Source organism: Poecile atricapillus, chromosome 2, assembly GCF_030490865.1.
Source record: "Poecile atricapillus isolate bPoeAtr1 chromosome 2, bPoeAtr1.hap1, whole genome shotgun sequence".
Lineage (NCBI taxonomy): Eukaryota > Metazoa > Chordata > Aves > Passeriformes > Paridae > Poecile > Poecile atricapillus.
Window position 1 is genome coordinate 102,538,952 of NC_081250.1, and position 18,125 is coordinate 102,557,076.

An 18,125-nucleotide genomic window follows, 5' to 3' on the forward strand; every position below is an offset into this window, starting at 1 on the left:
TGCTCATCAGACTCTACCAAGAAACCAGTGAACCCACAGTGTGTTTTCCAGTTTTTTGCTAGATTTTGCTAAGGCTTCTAATCTAAGATTTTGCTGAATTAACAATTTTTGTTTCTTGCAACAGTTGTATTTCATATCTGTTTCTTCTATCTACAAATGAGTCCAACTTTCTTTGTTTAGTTCTTGTTAACAACCATATTCAAAAAGCTAGAGGGAGAAATTCAGAATTCTGTAGTTTAGTATGGCAATATGGGATTAAAATCAAGCATATGGTTTGTTGTGTAATTTCACAGTGAACATTTAAAAAACCTTGGAAAAGACAAAATCTATGAGGAACAGATCTTCCGGATGGCTTGGTAAATTTAATAAGTGAGGAGATGATTCCTCCTTGCCTTCTTGAAAAGAAGAGGAGGAGAAGAGTAGCAGGGTACATTAATCTGCACTGAATTCTGTGTCACTTGGAGCTGAGATTGCCTCTGATACCTGATCTCAGGTCAGGCTATATCCAAGGAGCATTGCTCAACAAAGCTTTTTCTAATTGGCAGTAAACAGAGGGATGGAAAGCAGAGCAGCCTCAGAACTGCTGGATCTTTTCCAAAAGAGTGGATAGCAGAGTATGAAGTGCTAATGCCTTCTTTAGATGAATAAGAGATCAGACAGTACAACCTTCTTATTTGTTTGGAGGATCCAAGGAGGCTGAAGTATTGCATCTGGCATCTTTCTATATAGACCTTGCTTTAGAGTTGCTATTAAAATGCAAGAATTTAATGAACATATATAGAGGGAGAAACAACCTTCCAGAACTGAAATCCTTTATGTATTACTAAACCTTTTCTCAATCTTTATTTGAATTACTTTGTCCCTCTTTCTTTTAGTCCCACCTCCCACAAATGGCCCAGTCGGTAAGTTAATATTAGTGGGCTGTTATGCTCCGAAAAAACTACTTGCACCATTAATATTTACTAAAATTGTTAAAAAGAACCAATCCTACCATAACAGCAGTCTCCCTTGGGTTATGGGGTTCATTTGTTTATTTTAGCTTTAGGGACAGATTGCACTGGACTGTGGTTTGGTTGAGTACCGTAGGAAAAGAGTGGGGTATTAATTTAGCACTTAATTGATCCTTAGTTTGGGATTTACCAAGAGCTAATGATCTTGAGTTGGTTCCTCTCCTGTAATTCCTCTGCCATCTTTCAGTTAAAAGTTAAAAGTTTTAACTGTGTAAAAGTTGATCTGTGGACTTGCTAAAAGTTTTATTGCAGTTTAGTCTCTCATGTATTTCTCTTTCATGTACTGCAGCACAAGTGGAGGTGTTGTCTGCTGCACTCAGAGCATCCAGTTTGGATCCTCAGGAAGAGACAATGGCCAGTGTTGGCAAGGGAACAGATTCACAGACTGAACTAACCATCAACGACCAACAAAGTTTTAAACCTATACTGGGTGATATTGTGCCTTTAATTGGTGACACTGTTGAGGTAAGAAGAGAGTTTTGTACTTCATTTTTTTCCCATTAGGATTTTCAGGGCTCTAGTAACAGAGCTGTAATTTGCATTCATGTGAGGATTGCAGCCAAATGCTTTCTACTTTTGGCTGGTGTGGCATTCCCTTTTGTTGGATGCTATTGAAGTGATAGCTACTAAAATAAAAATTGTGCTGGGTGCCTTTGTTTTTGCTAGTTCTGTGCTTGTCCCTGTAAATTCTTGAAACTGTTTCTGTTAAAATCTCTGTTGTGACTGTTGTGTTTGAAGATGTTTTAATGCTACCACATTTTATTCATGTCAAATTGCTCTGTGAGCCGTTGCTGATGAGGGAGTCTTCAGTCCCCCTCCCTGAACCTGGAGAATGAGATGCTTTGTTCCCTTTGCTCCCTGTTGAATTGATTTATTGTGGTTTACTGGTCTGTGTCAGAGAAGTTCAGGACCTGCAGCTGTGATGTTGAGTGGACTGCTGAAAGACAAAGTTATTCTAGCAGTCAGTATCACCTTGAAGGTTTTGCACTTTCAGCCCCTCTCCCCGTTCCCTGCCTGTCTGTAGTTCTGGCATTTGATACGCTTTTCTGTTCTTTACTGTGTCAGGCCAAACCCACTACATTCACTGCATATAGAGCCACAAACTCAGGTGATATTAAATGCTGTTGCTGTTGCAGAAAGCAATGGTTCCAAAATAGGCTCCATAAGAACAGAGTTAGTGATTTGTTGAATCATACTACTGAAATTGTGTTTTCCAGATGAAATTTTGACAAACATCTTTGAAATGTCTAGGAGTTAGTATCAGTTCAGTGCAAACATTTTCATCCTTCTTTAATTAGAACAGTGTTTCTTGATGACATTTAATTCACTTTTTCTCTAAGATGTTGGATTACCATCTAGATCAAAAACAATCATAATTTAACTCTACAAATGTGGTTTGTTTCTAAAACACCACCCCGTCCATAGTTACTTTATGTCAGGCTCAATATGCTTTTTTGATTATAGGATCTCTTCTTTGTAATGCTAACCTAAAATGACAGTTTACATTTATCCTCCATTCTTAAGAATTTTGGGGGGTGGTGTTTGTTCAGAGGGACCTGTTCTACATTTCATGTTTCTGTATATAAAGTATGGTGCTGACAGAAAATTTAAGAACCAGTCACATAGCTGGTATATGTTGATTTTGCATGTTTCAGTTTTATGCTCTAAAAGGATGCTCTTAATCTGTCAGTTCCTTGTTTGTTACTGGCACTAAATCAGATCCTCATTTTACAAGTGAGTGGATTTTATTGAGGTGACCTAGAATTTTGGGAATCAGTCTCTGATCTGTTGAGCAAGTAGACTGTTGCCCCTAGCAGTGAAGAGACCTCTGATTTTCACAGGTGGTTGTTCAGGTTTTTCAGTTTAGTGGGCATTTTTCATTATGATTTTTTTTTTCTTCTTGTCTTTTCTTGGGTTTTTTAAATCTCAGCATAGCAGTGTGTCAGTAGGGTACTGGAAACTGGAGAGAAATCAAGCTCTCCAGCATTTTATATTGGAATGCAACCTGCACAGTTCTGCACATATACCACTAAGCAAAACCACAGTTTGCTTGTCCTTTGACAGCTGTATTGGCTCATGGAGAAGTTAATGATGCATGTTAAAGAGAGATTCTCTATTCAGATGAAAATAAATGAGTAATAGAGTGGACCAGTAAGATTTCTGGGACATGATGAAGTTTGTTTGTTGAGGGTAGCTGTTTATTTTTTCTCAAGAGACACTGTTTTTATTTTCTTTAGGTTGTGTGTTCTCTACAAGGTTTGATAAGGGGATGGGTATTGGTCTGTTTTTATTTGGAGGTGGAGGGAGAAAGGAAACTGGGCTAAGACCTTCCCACTCCTGTCTGGCACAAGTACCTCTCTCTAAGAATAGGATGGGTGCCAGGAGGAGATGGACCCCTGACACTGGCCTCTTCTTTGTTTGGGCCAGCTTCCCTGTCAGGAAACACCATCACGATCTGTCCTGGTGTGCAACCCTTGACACAGAGCAGAGATCTTCGGAGCACAACCCTGGAGCTGTTATTATATAGCCAAGGGAAGCTTAACCTTAGAGATCTGTAAGGCTGTGACAAAGATTTTGCATTTGATACAGAAGAAGCTTTCAGGCTAAACCCTGCTGAATTTTCATGTCCTGGATTTCTGCAGTGCTCAGTTTGGTGTGTGCATGGAAGAGAAGTACAGATGGAACTTCATTTTCAGGGGTAGAGAGACTATATAACCTAAATACTGACTGATGGCTGTCGTTCTTCTCTACTGAAGCTCTTCCTCTCTGGAGTGCATATTTGACTTCAAAAGTGGCTGGGTAAAAACATTCCCATCTGTGACACCCTCTGTTATATTCAGTTTGACTTGGTTCAATCCATACAGCATCATTTTTCGAGCTTAAGCTTTTAGAACTGAGGTAGTAGGAAATGTGAGATGGAGTCCTTTCATTTTTATTGTAACAGAATGGCTGACTAATCTCTGGTCCCATGCAGACTGGCAACACATGGAAAGCACTGTGGCTAGGGTGTACTGCCTGCCTCATAATACCTCGATTTGCAAGACATCAAAGCTGATGACTGGCAATGCTGAAAATAATCTCTTTTTCAGGGGGAAAAAGCCCCAAACAAACACAGGCGGAAAAAGAGTGAAGGAGGAATTGACCGTCAAACCAAAAATCCTGTAGAGATACTTTCAGAGCCTCTGGAGGTTTTATAGTTGGAGCTGTGTGCTGCTGGGCACATTTAGTTACGTAGTTGCTTGCAAATATGTTCTTTCCTTGGCTCTTTAACACCTTCTTGCTGCTGCTTTCTAAGCCTGACAGGTGACATGGACTGCTGTGCCAGAGATATGCAATTGCCTCACAGCTCTGCCTGTTCTTTATCACCTGTAATTATATCTCAGCAGCTAAAGCTGCAGCCCAGTGCTTAGATGAAAGCAGCTTGTGGAGAAGGAAAAAGTAACTGAAGTCAAACCAAGGAAGACAAATTGTGTCCTAGAGGCTCTTTTTTTTTGAAGAAGTTTGTCATTTGCTGGAAAATTCTCGTCAAAACTATCTGAACAGCTGGTGGAAGTAGGCATGCTTTTGTTACTTGTGTTGCCCCTAGGAGCTCACCCTGCAGCATCTGTGAATAGATAGATACCTTGGCTCAAATCTAGCAAAAATGCCTTTGTCCTGTTCCACCACACAGCAGCCCAATCTGCTTTTCAGATATTCTTAGCATACTGATGGAAGTTCATGGTTTGTTATGCGATGCCCAGTGTATCTGGGGAGCTGTGCTGGTAACGAAAGCGTCGATGCTGCATCCCTCCAGCAACACAGTTTATTGCAGTCCATCACACCTCTGCCACTGTTCTCAAACAGAGCCTCAGCCCTTATCCTCAAGGCCCAGATGTGCAGCCGGGGTGCTAAAATGATTTTAATAGGACTGCTGAGGGAGGTGATAACTCTTGTCCGCAGCTGTGGCCAAGTAGGACTCAGTTTTATAAGGTGAAGCTTATCCAGAGAAGATTATAGAGTAATCACTTGGAGGAAGGGCGCAACAGCATGAGTCTCATCAGGTTCTACTCTTCAGTGTGAGGGTGGCTTTTTTTTGACCTTCATCTAGCACAAATCCAGCAAAATCAGCTACAGGTGTTTTCACATTTTCCATTCAGGGGAAAAGCAATAGGACCCATATGTTAGTTATATTTTCCTTAATGCAGTCTCAAAGGTACTCCTCTCCTGTGATTTTCATTCCGTAAGAACCAAAATGGAGCAGAGCAAGAGGAGATTCTGTTTGAAATTGAAAGCAGATTTATCTTGCAAACCTTTTGAATTCGGGCTGCAGCAAAATTGTATTAAGACATGTATTTCTTAATGTAAGAAATAGACTCTGAGGCGAGGACAGCACTTCTTGATGTTGGTATTTCTTTTGTGCTCAATCTTAGAGTGTGTTTTGCGTGACCTTTTATTTTCTGTTTTTCACAGAGTATGGATTCTACACTTCACTATATTCATAATGATTCAGATTTGAGTACCAACAGTAGTTTCAGCCCTGAAGAAGAAAGAAAATCCAAAGTACAGGTAAATGACAGTGACTTCTGGTTTCCTTATATGTAGCAGATAAGTGATTTTTTTTTTTTTAATATATATGAGGATTTCCTTTATCCCTTTCTTCATTCAGTCATTCTGACATGATATAGTTTCTATTAAATACCTCTTAATTAAGTAGTTTTAAGACAGTCATTGTTTCCAGAGTTAATGGCTTAACTTAGCTGTTACTTCTGTTACATTTATGCATGAAAGATGACAGTATTTTTTGACATGAGATTACTGTTGTCATAGATCTTCAGGCTCTGTTTCATTTGGTTTAGTTTTCTATGGAAACCATGCTGTAATGGGAATTAGGTTATTGAGGAAACAGGATGTTTTCTTTATTGCATGTTTTGAGAGGAACCACCCCCACCTCTTGATAGCTTTTTGCAGGACGGTTTTGAAAGCTGGAACTGCCTCTGGTATTTTTTCCAAAAGGAATCAAATGGGTTTTTTTCCATAGTCCAATATTACGTTGCCACTGTGCATCAGTGTAATTCCTTGAGTGGGGAACCTCAGTCCCTCGCTTGTTCTTGTCAGTGGATCTATTCAGCAGCTGTGTTAGGAAAATGCTCTTCTACACCCCTTAGTACAGTCAGTCCCTGACACAGCTGAAGCAAAGGCAGTAGTGAAGTTAGCACAAAGAGGTTTTCACAGAATTTTGGTTCAGATGCTTTAATTCCTCAGTGGACAGAAGGATTGGTATTCACTGGAGATCTCTTTGTCTCTGGAGAAGGCTCTTCCTCCCTGTTGACTGTTCAGGGAGTTTGGAAGTAGTATTGAGCACACTGTACTCTGTTCCCTCCTCTTCCCTGCCTCCCCAAGGCATTTTAATTTAGTGTTCTTCTCTCCACCTTCTCAAGATTTTGAGAGAATTATGAAAGGTTTTTTTGAGCATAACTTGCTGTTCTACCTGTCCTAATGGATGACATAAAATGGCCAATTTGCACAACTCATGAGCCTGAATGTTTGCAGAAAGGTAGAATGCAGACTTTCCATTTCCTGGGCGTGCTTAGACTGGTCCACTTGTTCCTTGCTTACGTTGGTTTGTGTATTTTCAAATAACCACCAGTCATGTTATTGTTTCTTTGGAACCTTTTGGTGGAACTTAGCCGATACAAAGTGTTGTGCTCTTATTAAGACACTGTAATTAAATAATATTCTACAGTTGTGGGGAAAAAAGAGTGTCCCAGAATTATAGTGAGCCTTATGAGGAGTGAGTGAAAAAAGTGTGGATGCTCTGCCTTTCTCTTGCTGCAGGATGTTGTACCTCAAGCCTTGCTGGATCAGTACTTGTCCATGACTGATCCTTCCCGCGCACAAACAGTCGACACCGAGATCGCCAAGCACTGCGCCTACAGCCTGCCTGGCGTGGCGCTGACCCTGGGCAGGCAGAACTGGCACTGTCTGAAAGACACCTACGAGACTCTGGCATCTGACATGCAGGTGAGCTCAAGCACTGAACAGTCTGAAATTCTGGGGTGTGACAAAGACTAGTTGGAACCTTTGTAGTGGTTTCTCCTGTTTACTGGGTGTTGGGCTGCTGTGCTTTTTACACAGAGCTTTCCATCACTGGTGTTATCCTATAAGGAATCAAGGTGCAGTGGTTGTTTCAGAGGAAGCAGGGGGTGTGTGGTGCTCAGGTAGTAAAGAAATGAACTGGTTAGAGTGGGAGATGGATCTCCAGTAGGAAAATGAGGAGAGGTTTCCCATTTCCTCTGCATGCTTGAGATCTTAGGGCAGCGTCTGGGTGTCTCCTAGGTTTGAGAATCAGGGCTGTGCGAGCAGAGCAGACGTGCCCCTGCAGGCATGTCTGGAGCTCAGTGAGTCAGCCTCACACCAGGCCTTGGTGCCACATCCAGTTAGTCATACAGGAGTAACATCGCTATCACCACGCAGCAGCACTGCTGCTTTAAAAACAAACCCTGGAAATAGCAGCGTTTTCCTTGCTGTCAGGTGGTAAGGAGGTGGCTTTCTGCATTTTGCTGTCTGTATGCAGTTGTTTCCCAGACCTCCTTTGTTTCCTTTTTTGGAGATGCTCTTTTTATTTTTTTAAATACTCTCAGTCTGCTTGACCTCTCCTGAACTTGCTGCTTGCTCAGTCAGAGCAGCAGTTCTCAGTGATACATAGTGAGTAATTTTATACATGGATATTGCTCATGTTTTCCAGGCTCCTTCACAGCCATTAAAAACAACCTGCTAATAAATTTAAAACATAAGTAAAAACAAATTACCCTGTGTTCAGCAGTGTCCAGAATTTATCTCCAGTCTAATCTGAATTGAGATTGGATCACCAAACCAGGGCAAAAGAACAGTGCCCATGATGATTGGAAAGTGCTGGCTAAAGAATATATGCTATTTTATTTTTAAAATACTTACTTGAAATAATTACTTGAATTAAACAATGTGTCCTTAATTTAGGGTGTCTGAAAGCTTCACTGGTCCTTGGGCTGCTGGGCACTAAGTGAAAGAAACTTTACTTATTATGGAAGCTAAAATATCCCAGCTGGAATATTACGTGATATATATCTTACTCATTTAATTTTAAAAACAGAACAAGAGAGTAGTAGCATGAAACTAAGTTATGCTAAAGAATTTAAAGCAAAAAGTAATGTGTGCAAGAGCACTGATGTCAGAAGCACTATTTTGCACCTGGAAAATTAAAATATTTTGATGACTTATATTTGAGTTGTTCCTTGATATTCAGGTGGAAGAAATGATATCTTGTTATTTGTCTTCTCTTTAATTTTTTTTTTTTCCATTGAAATATCCAGTGTGATTTTCAGTTGTTACATGAGACACAAAGATATTTGTAAGCAGTGGAAATTGCTGGGACTCCAGCATGGATACCGACCCTCAGGTTTGACTGGAGCACTTTGGATCAATAACATTGATTTACTTACGTTGCAGTGGAAGGTTCGGCGGACACTGGCATTTTCTATACATGAACTTGCTGTCATCCTTGGAGACCAGCTTACAGCTGGAGATTTAGTTCCTGTCTTCAATGGCTTTTTGAAGGACCTAGATGAAGTAAGGATAGGTGTGCTTAAGCACTTGCATGACTTCCTGAAGGTATGTCTGTGTTCAGCTCTGGTCAAGTGCATTGAAGATTTTCCTTCATTTCTTTGTATTCACCTTTTTATTCACTTTTGGAATAACACCATGTAACTGTGGGAATCTGCAGATATCTGTTGATACTGGAATATATGTTGCAGGAGATCTGTGTTGCTGCTACTTTTTTTTTTCTCTGAAGAGCTTTGTTCATGTTTATTCAGTATATGAATGTTTAGGGGTTTTTTTGAGGGCTCTAATCTGCCTACACAACTTACTTGTCAAATTTCTGAAGTTTCTCTGTAACTGCCTCATTTCTGGAGCTGAGAGACACAAATCCTAAAACTATCTTCGCTGTCTACGCCTCCTTCCTTAGAGTAAAAAGGAGACACTTGTCACATTTTCCTTTCAGTAGTGCCCCATGTGATTTTACAGCCTTAAGCATTACAGTTTAGCCCAGGAAAGCAACACTATTGCTAAAGATGTAAGGTTTTTTTAAAGATGTAAGGTTTTTTTCAATAAAAAGGGTATTTCATTAGTTGTATTTAAAGCTCTTGTTCTGTCTGCTGACTGTAGCCTGTAGTTCTTTACATAAGTTTGTATTTACTGTTACAGCTTCTTCATGTTGACAAAAGACGAGAGTATCTTTATCAGCTTCAGGAATTCCTGGTGACTGATAACAGCAGGAACTGGCGTTTCCGTGCTGAGCTGGCTGAGTATGTGGTTTTCTGAATGATTCTTGTGGATATTTAAAAAAGGGAAAATCATTTAATAGAGGTTTTGCAGTGATATTCCTGATTTCATTTTTGATTAATGGATGGTCCTTCCCCACATGTTCCCCCTTGCTTAAAAATTCCCAGTAGTTGTGTTGTCATTATTGTGAATAAGTGGCAGTTTAATATTTAATAAGTGGCAAGCGACCCACAGTCAAGCTGATGGCACTGAGAAATAGAAGATTTTGCTTCCCATTAACTTCGTTATGGCCACATTGCATATTTGATAAGTGTTTTCATATAAATGATGATACTCAGTTAAGCTGCCTTTTTTCTTAGTGTGATGTTCTCTCTTTGGTTCTTCTTCCACCTTGTAGGCAGCTGATTTTGCTTCTAGACCTGTACAGTGCCAGGGACATCTATGACTACCTGCGGCCTATTGCTTTCAGCCTCTGTGCAGACAAAGTGTCCTCTGTCCGCTGGATTTCCTACAAGCTGGTAAAGCAATCTAAATGAATTTAGGATGTCAGACTTCTGGGTGTTGGTGGTCAGGAGTAATTTTTGTATTTACTTTTTTTTTTCTTCTCATTTCTTCAAGGTTAGTGAAATGGTAAAAAAGCTGTACATGGCTTCAACACCAACCTTCGTGGTAGACCTCATGAATGAACTTGTTGAAAAGTTCTGTAGATGCCACAAATGGTCTGGTCGGCAGACTTTTGTTTTTATTTGCCAGGTGAAATATATACATTCAAAAATACATATCCAAAAATATATATTCTGGGGGTTCTGGGGAGGTTGGTTTCTTTGTTATTTGTCTGTTGTTTGTTTGTTTTTGTTTGGGGGGTCGTGGTGATCAGAATTAAGGGGACTGGAACTCTCCAGCTGTCCATTGACATTATATTGGTGAATATTTGAGAACTTTTTTTCTAAGGGAATAGTTGGATGGCTGGTTTTTTTCTGTTTCTTCACAGATAAGCTTGACTGCATCTTTAGCTCAGCATATTGGCACTAGATTATCAAATCTGATACTCAATATAGAGCACAAGTGTAGCAAAATAATCTCTAAGTTGGGAAGCTGCTTTGTTGCTCAGCATGAAGTGAGATCATAAATCTTTCAAAATCAATCAGTAGGTGCTGCATATACCTCAACCATGTTGTGCAGCTTGGTCAAAATCAATGCATTCTCAGCAAAACAAACAGGAGTTGAAACTAGCTGAGATCCCAAGGAAATGGTCAAATTTGGAGGCTGTAGCAGGCTGGGAGCCACCATGGCTGCTGCCCAGGTGGGCAATTCTTTGAAGTGTTTGGAGAAATGTGAGCTTTAAGCTTATTCAGAGAAACATGTTTTGGTATAAGAGGTGTTTATTGAGATGACTCATTTTTGTTTTAATGTAGTATCTAGCTTAAACAAAGGCTAAATTAATTTTAGGGTTGTAGAGGTCGTCTGCTTTTCTCTCCTGTTTTCAAGTGGTACAGTGATTTAAAGGAAAAAAAAAAAAAGGAGTTCCAGATTTCATACAAAAGTGGACTTCTAACTGAGCCTGAATTTCCTCAAATCTAGTTTACTTCATTGTGTCTGGGTTTGTGCTAGAAACTACTGTATTCTGAGTTAAAACTTTGTGGACTCTACCTACTGTATAGGTGCTACAAAGGTAATAAGATCTGTTACCTCTGATTATGTGTTGAGATTTCATCCTTCCTGTGCTGAAATTTAATGAAATTGCCTCTGTGTTCCTGCCAGACTATCAGTGAAGATGACTGCCTGCCCATGGACCAGTTTGCTGTGCATCTGTTGCCACATTTACTACACTTGGCATCTGACAAGGTTCCAAATGTTCGAGTCCTGCTCGCAAAAACATTGAAGCAAACCCTTTTAGAGAAAGGTTAGTGGCAGAAGGAATTGGGCTGACTGCATGGGGTATTTTTTGTCCCTCAGTTTTCCTAAATTCAGCTGGGAAAGAAGAAGCAACATCAGATGTGGGCTGCTGTTGCTTTTGCAGTCTCCTTGGTGTGAGATACTACCTTGGCTGACATAAAGCCATGACCCTGTTATGGTATCTGACCTGCTGTTGTGTAATGCTGAGGAAATGAGTTCTTGCTCGTATGCCAGCCTGTTCTTTTGGTGTCATTTTCCATGAGTGAGCTACTTTGTAGAGCTGTCATCAGAAAGCACAAGTGAGCAGCTAGCAACTTTGAAGTTGTTGAACAGTGCCCTTTATTTAGTTTAAAAAAAAAAGTGTTTATGTTCTGTGTAATAAGAATAAGAAAGAAAAAAACATACAAATACATACCACCATTTGTTTTCTCACTGGGGGAGAAGAGATGGCTGCTGTTGAGGCTTTATATTTTATGGTAGCAGTGGGAAGAAAGCTGGTCTGGATTCTCTTCAGGGAAATAAGACATGCAACTCTCAAATTGTGGACTGTGCTTAGGAAAGCATTCCTGGTGCATGACAGGTGCCAGAAGAGTCAGCAGTGTTCAGAGTCCAAAGCACTGTTAGGGAAAACAGCATTACAAGTATTAGGCTATTTTGTGAAACAGCAGAGTGTCCACACTTGGAATCCATTCATCCATTTCTGGTCACTTGCACTCTCAGCACCATACACTGGCTTGAGGACTGCTGAGCACTGGGCTGTTGGGAGCTGCCTTGTGCATGCTCACTCTGAGGAAGCATATGGAGTCAGTTGAGATGGATCAGCTGATGGGCAGTGATGATTATCCTCTGTTAACTGTGCCAAGGATGTCACTGTTCTTCCTGCTCTCATGTGGCATTGGTATTTGTGTCCTCCATGTGGATGGTGCACCTCCATTCTGCATTGCCACTTATGGCACAGGTAGTCCCTGCCTCAAAAGTGTTCTGTGTATGATTAGGGAGGGTGGATAGATTGGGAAAGGCAGATTTAAAAAATCAGTTCAGGAGTTTTTAAACCTCAGATCTCAACTAATCTTCCTGTGAACTATTTGCAGTTACACTGCTTTTATGTGCCTTGTGTTCTGTAGTTCATTGAAACTGTTGAATGTTGGAACTTCTTCCACTCTTATTTCGTGTTATCTTAGCTCTTATCCTTTGATAATTGCTTGTCCAGGCTGGTGGGGAAATGGACTGGCATGGACAGGCTTTTTCTTCCTCTCTGGCCATGGAGTTTGTCAGCCTTTTATACTGACATCCCATGCTTGAACAGCATCATCAGAGCAACTGTGCTCTGAAACATGAAATTATTTTTTTTAAGGTGAATTCACAGATATATTTGGAAGTGTCTTGTGTGCCTGCCCAGATATTCCAGTTGGACTGTAAGTGTGCACTGTCCTCTGAAATTTTGTGTCTCATGAGGTATGCTGAGGTTGGCATTGAGGTATCTGCTGTCCTTTCCTCCCATAAGTTTTTTGTGCATTTTCTCTTGCAGAGTATTTCCTGAATTCTGCCAACTCTCACCAAGAAGCTGTGGAACAAACAATTATGGCTCTTCAAATGGATGGTGACAGCGACGTCAAGTATTTTGCCAGCATCCACCCTGCCAGTACCAAAATTGCAGATGATGCCATGAGCACTGCTTCATCAACTTACTAAGTTCTGAATATTGCTATAATTAAAAAAAAAAAAAAAGAAAAAAATTAAACAAATATCCTCAAATGCTTCTAAAATGGTTGATTTAGCGCAACCTCTTTGGAAGGAAGGATTTCTTGCCAGATTTAACAGGTGGATGTTATCTAAACCTGATAACCAGGGATTTTAAGTCAAGGCAAAGTAAACATACCTGTGTCAGCTTGACTTTAGAAAAACACTGCTCAGAGGATTATTTTTGCCACCGAAGCCTTAAATCTTCTGTCTTCCTGAACAAATGAAACTTGAATTGGCAGATCATTTTCATTGTAAAAAGGATGTGATGATTTCCAGAGACCTGCATTGTTTCTCCTGAGGAGTTAACTTAGCAAGAATTTTCTGTAGCGGCAGATAGGCAGGATGGCCAGAGAGGCGAGTTTGTACAGGGACTGAGACCTCCAGTATTAGCGCTAAAGTTTTTATCAGTCAAGAACTTGATTTGTGTGCTGCTGGGCACACCCTTAAGTGGGAATAGCTTTGATGCTTGTAAATGGGAAAAATAGAAATTTGGATTTCTCTTAAGGGCTCAGTGCTAACACTAAACTAGAATCTGATTTTAATCCTTAAATGCAGCATATTGCTGTACCCATTAGCAGAAAACTTTGCTGAGTACCTGTGTCCTAATTATTTTCATGCTGGTCATGACCTAAAGGAAATTTATTAGCACATGTACTTTAAGTCAGGTATTTTTAACTTGATCATGATCAGCTCTGAAGGTGCAACTTTTTTCTTCATATACTGTACATATCTGTGAGCCTCCTTGGAGTGCTGCAGTCTTTAATCATGTTGTTTAAAGCTGTTGTGATACAAGTTGTTCTCTACTTGTCCAAATAAAATTTATTAATAAGATTGAAAGAAATCTTGTGACCTTTTTAAGACATTAAAAAAACAAGTTTGAATTTTAAGTGGACTTTTTCTTTCAGTTTTCTATACTTTGGTGGCTATTTCAGGGGCAAGGGGTTTGCTTAATGTAATGATCATGAGGAAGTCTGCATTTTGAGATGGAATATGCTACAAGACAGATGTACTTCGACCATGTTGTGGAGGTTTTGCTGGATTCTTGCAAGTGTCCCTTTTGCTTGGGAATGTGTTGCCTCCAGTGTGAAATGGCATCTTGGCTGGAAGTAAGTGTGAACATCCACCTCAGTCAGATTTACAGAAAACTCTGAGTTCAAACTGCCCTTAACCTGCCTGCAGTCCATTTACTGCCTTCCTTTCCTCTCATTTAAAATTACTGATCCAGTGTCTCCTTCTGTGTCTTCCAGGGGCAACTTCCTTAAATCACCTTTCTTTCAGCCTGTGGAACCCAAAGTGTGTGAAGGTTTTGTTTTTTTTCCCTGAGGAAGTAGAAATGGCTGTGGCAGCTTATCTTTGATGTATTCTAGCAGAACATTTCACTTATCTGTCTGGTACCTGATGCCCTGGCAGTTGAGCCTTAGGGGGATATCTTTTTTTCACCACCTGTTTTTTTGGAAAATAGATTATTCTGCGGTTTCTTCTCTTGTTAACAGAAAGTTGCTATTTAGTCCCCAGGGGCTGCTTTTGTACTCCTTAGCACAGCCATGGAGGTGGTTAAGATGCAGAGTTGAAGTGTTGGGGGGTTTGGGGTTTTTTGGGGTAGGTTTGATTTTTTAAATTGCAGGATTTTTTTCTTTTAGGCTTGAGGATTTTTGTGGGATTTCTTTATTTATTAGTTTTTGTAGGTGTGTGGTTTTTATCTGCTTTTTTTTTTGTGTGTGTGTATTTTATATATATGTATTTTTTAATTTTTTTCCCCCATGCATATCCCTTTTTTCTTTTAAAAATTGGCAAAATCCCTGGAGGACTAGGCAGGGTGACAGTGCTGTTGATGGCAGCAGGCTGTGTGGAAGCAGGGAGCAGTGCAGCTCTTCCTGCTGCCCCAAGGAGAGTCACCTGAAAGTGACTCATCTTCTCCCAGACCAGATGATTCCCATTTTAACAGTATAAGTCCAGTCAATTTCATCATTTTGTTAAGAGAACATAAATCCCTTCATCTGAGGGATTTTTTGCCTGACTGTAATGAAGGTTAAATTGTAGTTGAATCATGTGGGCAGTTCCTGAGGTGAACAGGAGCTGTTGAGACCAGAGGATGGTTCAGGTCATCCTCTTGACCATGAATGGAGCACAGTATTTGCTGGAGGAGTACTGGGGATTAAATCCCAGTGTTAGGAGTCCGAATTAACATGGCCAACCTAATTCCATCACTGTACTCGTGTACCCTTCCACTAGTCAGAAAAACGAAGGATTATATCTGATCCCTTTAGGAATTTTCTAGTTAGTTGAAGGTAAAACACTTCTATGTTGAAAAGTAAGACAGAATTTCTGGATGCTTTATTTACGTAGTAGTGGTGCAGGCCTAGGGATATGAAGGAGAGTTTGAAGCTTTTCCTAAGGAAGACTTGACTGTTTTCAGTTTCAGAGTACCTGAATTCCCCTTTCATGTAACAACTGAAGATCATCTTCAGTGAAGTCCTTTGTCCTTTCTCCTCCACCCAGCATGTCATGGATCCATCCCCTTTTCTGCTCTGTTTGATGGTTCCCAAGAAGCAGAGTGGAAGGAAAGACTTGTTTTATTCTCAGCATTTCCCAAGAGCATTTGATCTACAGCCTGAGGGATGTGGACTCTGCTGCTGAACTCTGATAGGGAATTTTCTCATGCCAGCTGTGACAGCAGTGTCAATAATTCAACCTTCATCGTGCCCCTAAGGATAGGGGGTTTGGGGAAATGCACATCCTTGCTCTGAGCACTGTTTCTTCTGTGGGACAGTGTCTGGGGATGCTGCCAGAGGTCCTGCTGAATTACCTCCTGAGTGCCAAAGGCAAGAGAAAGATTTGAGCTCTCTACCTCAGTTCATTTCTCTTTTGGTCAGGATTTCCTGAGCAGAAAGGGAGGTGGCTCCCAAGTTGGTTCATGGTTTTCAAAAGCTGTATCATCACTCAACCTCCACTTGCTTGGTACAATACCAGATTGGTTCTTCACAAGCAATTTTCATTGTTTGCCTTTTAACCTTTTGGCTCGCTCATCTTGCATCTTCATGAGAGTTCTTCACAGGAAATCCCTTGAATTCCCATGTCCTGGTTGCAGCACTGCCTTACTCCCACTTGCTGTTTTCTACAGCAGGTTCTCTCCCTTTAGTTGTTTCTCCCCAGGGACCCATCAGGATTTGGTAGGGCCATTTCCTCACCACACTTGCCTGCAGATTTCATGCCAATAAAACTGGCAAATCTCTGGAACTTTGGGGGCGGAGGGAGTGTTTATAACCAGGAGATGAGCAAGGCTTGGAAACTGTTTTTTTACTGCTCTGAATGTCCCAGATGGCTGCTGCACAAATTCCTGGCCCCATGGGTTCATTAGAACAGCAGGGTACTTGTTACAGCCTTGTTAGTGCTCGGCCCCTTGTCCCTGCACTACCAGAGGTCAGGCTGCAGAAGTGACTGATTGGAATTGGTAGTGGAGGGGCAGGAGGGCAAAGCCTGTCCCATGGCTCAGGCACTCTCTGACTGAGCTCCCTCCTGCTGGCAAAGTCTCCTGTTAGTCCCTTGTCTTTTGCTGGGGAAGCTGGTGCAGCTCACATCTTCTGACCTGGTTTCAGCCCAGGGACCCCTCTGTTGTGAAGGGTGGGAAGAGGAATCTGAGGCAGGCAGGTGAGCGAAAGCTGGTTCTGTGTTCCACTTGCTCTGTCCTCCCTGATACTGATGGGAAAGGCTTGTCTCCCTGTCTGTGCCAGCATGGAAAGGATATTTAAAGTAATTAATCATTTCTTTACATGCAGAGTTATGACTTACTGATAGACTGCCTTAAAAGATGAAGCTATGACAGAAACCTCATTTAAAGTGTGCATGATCTTTCCCTGCCCAAGTGCCTTCATATTCTGCCTGTTAGTTTTAATTAACGTTCTATTTAGATCAGAAAAATAAAGAGCCCAAGTCAATGGGATTATTTTAGGGTTCAGTTGCTGTTCAGGTTGGACTACATCTAGCTGATTAAAATACCCTGTCACCTAGCAGAGATAAATAATCAAATGTTTAAACATCTTACAGCTCTCTGATAATTGACTGCTTGAAATTCTGTGACCCATTTCTGCAAACGTGTAGTAATGTCTCTGTGTGGGAAGTGCTTTAATGGGATTACCTGCAGGTGCTTTGGGATTGTGACTGACAAGTGAAGGTACTGAACACACTTCTCTGCATGTTTTTTAGCAAGGCTGAGAGGAGGAGAGATGCACTGTTTGAACATCAAAAGGAATTTCAATTATTTTTCAGGAAGTCTGGGTCTGTGGTGTAAGAAAAACCCAAATAAACTCAATTTGAGTAAGGTGCTGACAACGGTACAAATGGTGGCCAGGCCATTTCTCTTGTACTGGTCATTGATTTCTTCTTTTGGTGTTTGGACTGGGGGTTTTGGGTTTTTTTTCAGTTTTTTCCAGTCATGTTCTGGATCTCTGATCCTACAGGCAGCGCTGTCAGCAGAAACATCCTACCTGTGTCTTCCTCAAGGCCCTGCACTGGGGTAGCACCAGGCAGTGGATCTCGGTAGTGGGCGTGTGCAGCAGCAGGAGCTCATTGGGACTCCCAGGCAGATGCCCTGTGTGTCAGCAAGTGGTGGTCATTGGTGCAGAAATCTGGGATGCAGTATTCCTGTCTCTCAGGTCAAAATGCTGGGATTGCAGGCTTCCATGGTGATCTGCTGAGCTGTAGATGAACGAGGCTATGGCTGTGCTCAAGGCTTCCTTCCTCCTCCAAGGGGGAGCCTTAGGGCCAGCTGTGGTTCCACTCCTGGACTAGGGAGTTCAAAGAGAAGAAGGATTTGGGAGGGGGAAGGTCCACGCTGTGTAACCCAGTTTGCAGGGTTGATCTGCCTCCAATGGTCTCAGGGCGTCCCTCGTGACCGTACTGAGAACTCTTGCGGTTTGGATGGGGAATTCTTCCAGGGTGTGGGAGTGGGGTTATCTGGTTTAAAATCATATGTTTGTGCAGTGTAATCCTTTGGCAGACCTTCTAGCTCACGCTGTTAAGGCAGCAACACAACCAAATCCAAAGGAAATGTGGCAGCAAGTCCTTTGTGTCAGCAGTGGCAGTGCCAAGGCTGAGGCAGAGTGCCCCGGGAGGGGCCTGTCCTACAGGTTCTGTGGATATCCACCTCTGTGAGAGGGCTTGGTCCAAGGGGCAGGAAGG

General features: G+C 41.4%; 1 protein-coding gene across 8 annotated transcripts in view; it reads left to right on the forward strand.

The window, feature by feature from the left end:
- PPP4R1 (protein phosphatase 4 regulatory subunit 1) overlaps positions 1 to 13,818 on the forward strand; it is a 64,541-nt gene extending 50,723 nt beyond the window's left edge. For all 8 annotated transcript variants that reach the window (XM_058832388.1, XM_058832391.1, XM_058832393.1 and 5 more), the window contains 9 exons: positions 1,300 to 1,475; positions 5,460 to 5,555; positions 6,825 to 7,010; positions 8,475 to 8,636; positions 9,231 to 9,331; positions 9,706 to 9,826; positions 9,927 to 10,061; positions 11,070 to 11,211; positions 12,733 to 13,818. In XM_058832388.1, the coding sequence (XP_058688371.1) occupies positions 1,300 to 1,475; positions 5,460 to 5,555; positions 6,825 to 7,010; positions 8,475 to 8,636; positions 9,231 to 9,331; positions 9,706 to 9,826; positions 9,927 to 10,061; positions 11,070 to 11,211; positions 12,733 to 12,896 (1,283 nt within the window). In that variant the 3' untranslated portion in view covers positions 12,897 to 13,818. The remainder of the gene's footprint in view (positions 1 to 1,299; positions 1,476 to 5,459; positions 5,556 to 6,824; positions 7,011 to 8,474; positions 8,637 to 9,230; positions 9,332 to 9,705; positions 9,827 to 9,926; positions 10,062 to 11,069; positions 11,212 to 12,732) is intronic.
- The last annotated feature ends 4,307 nt before the right edge of the window (positions 13,819 to 18,125 follow it).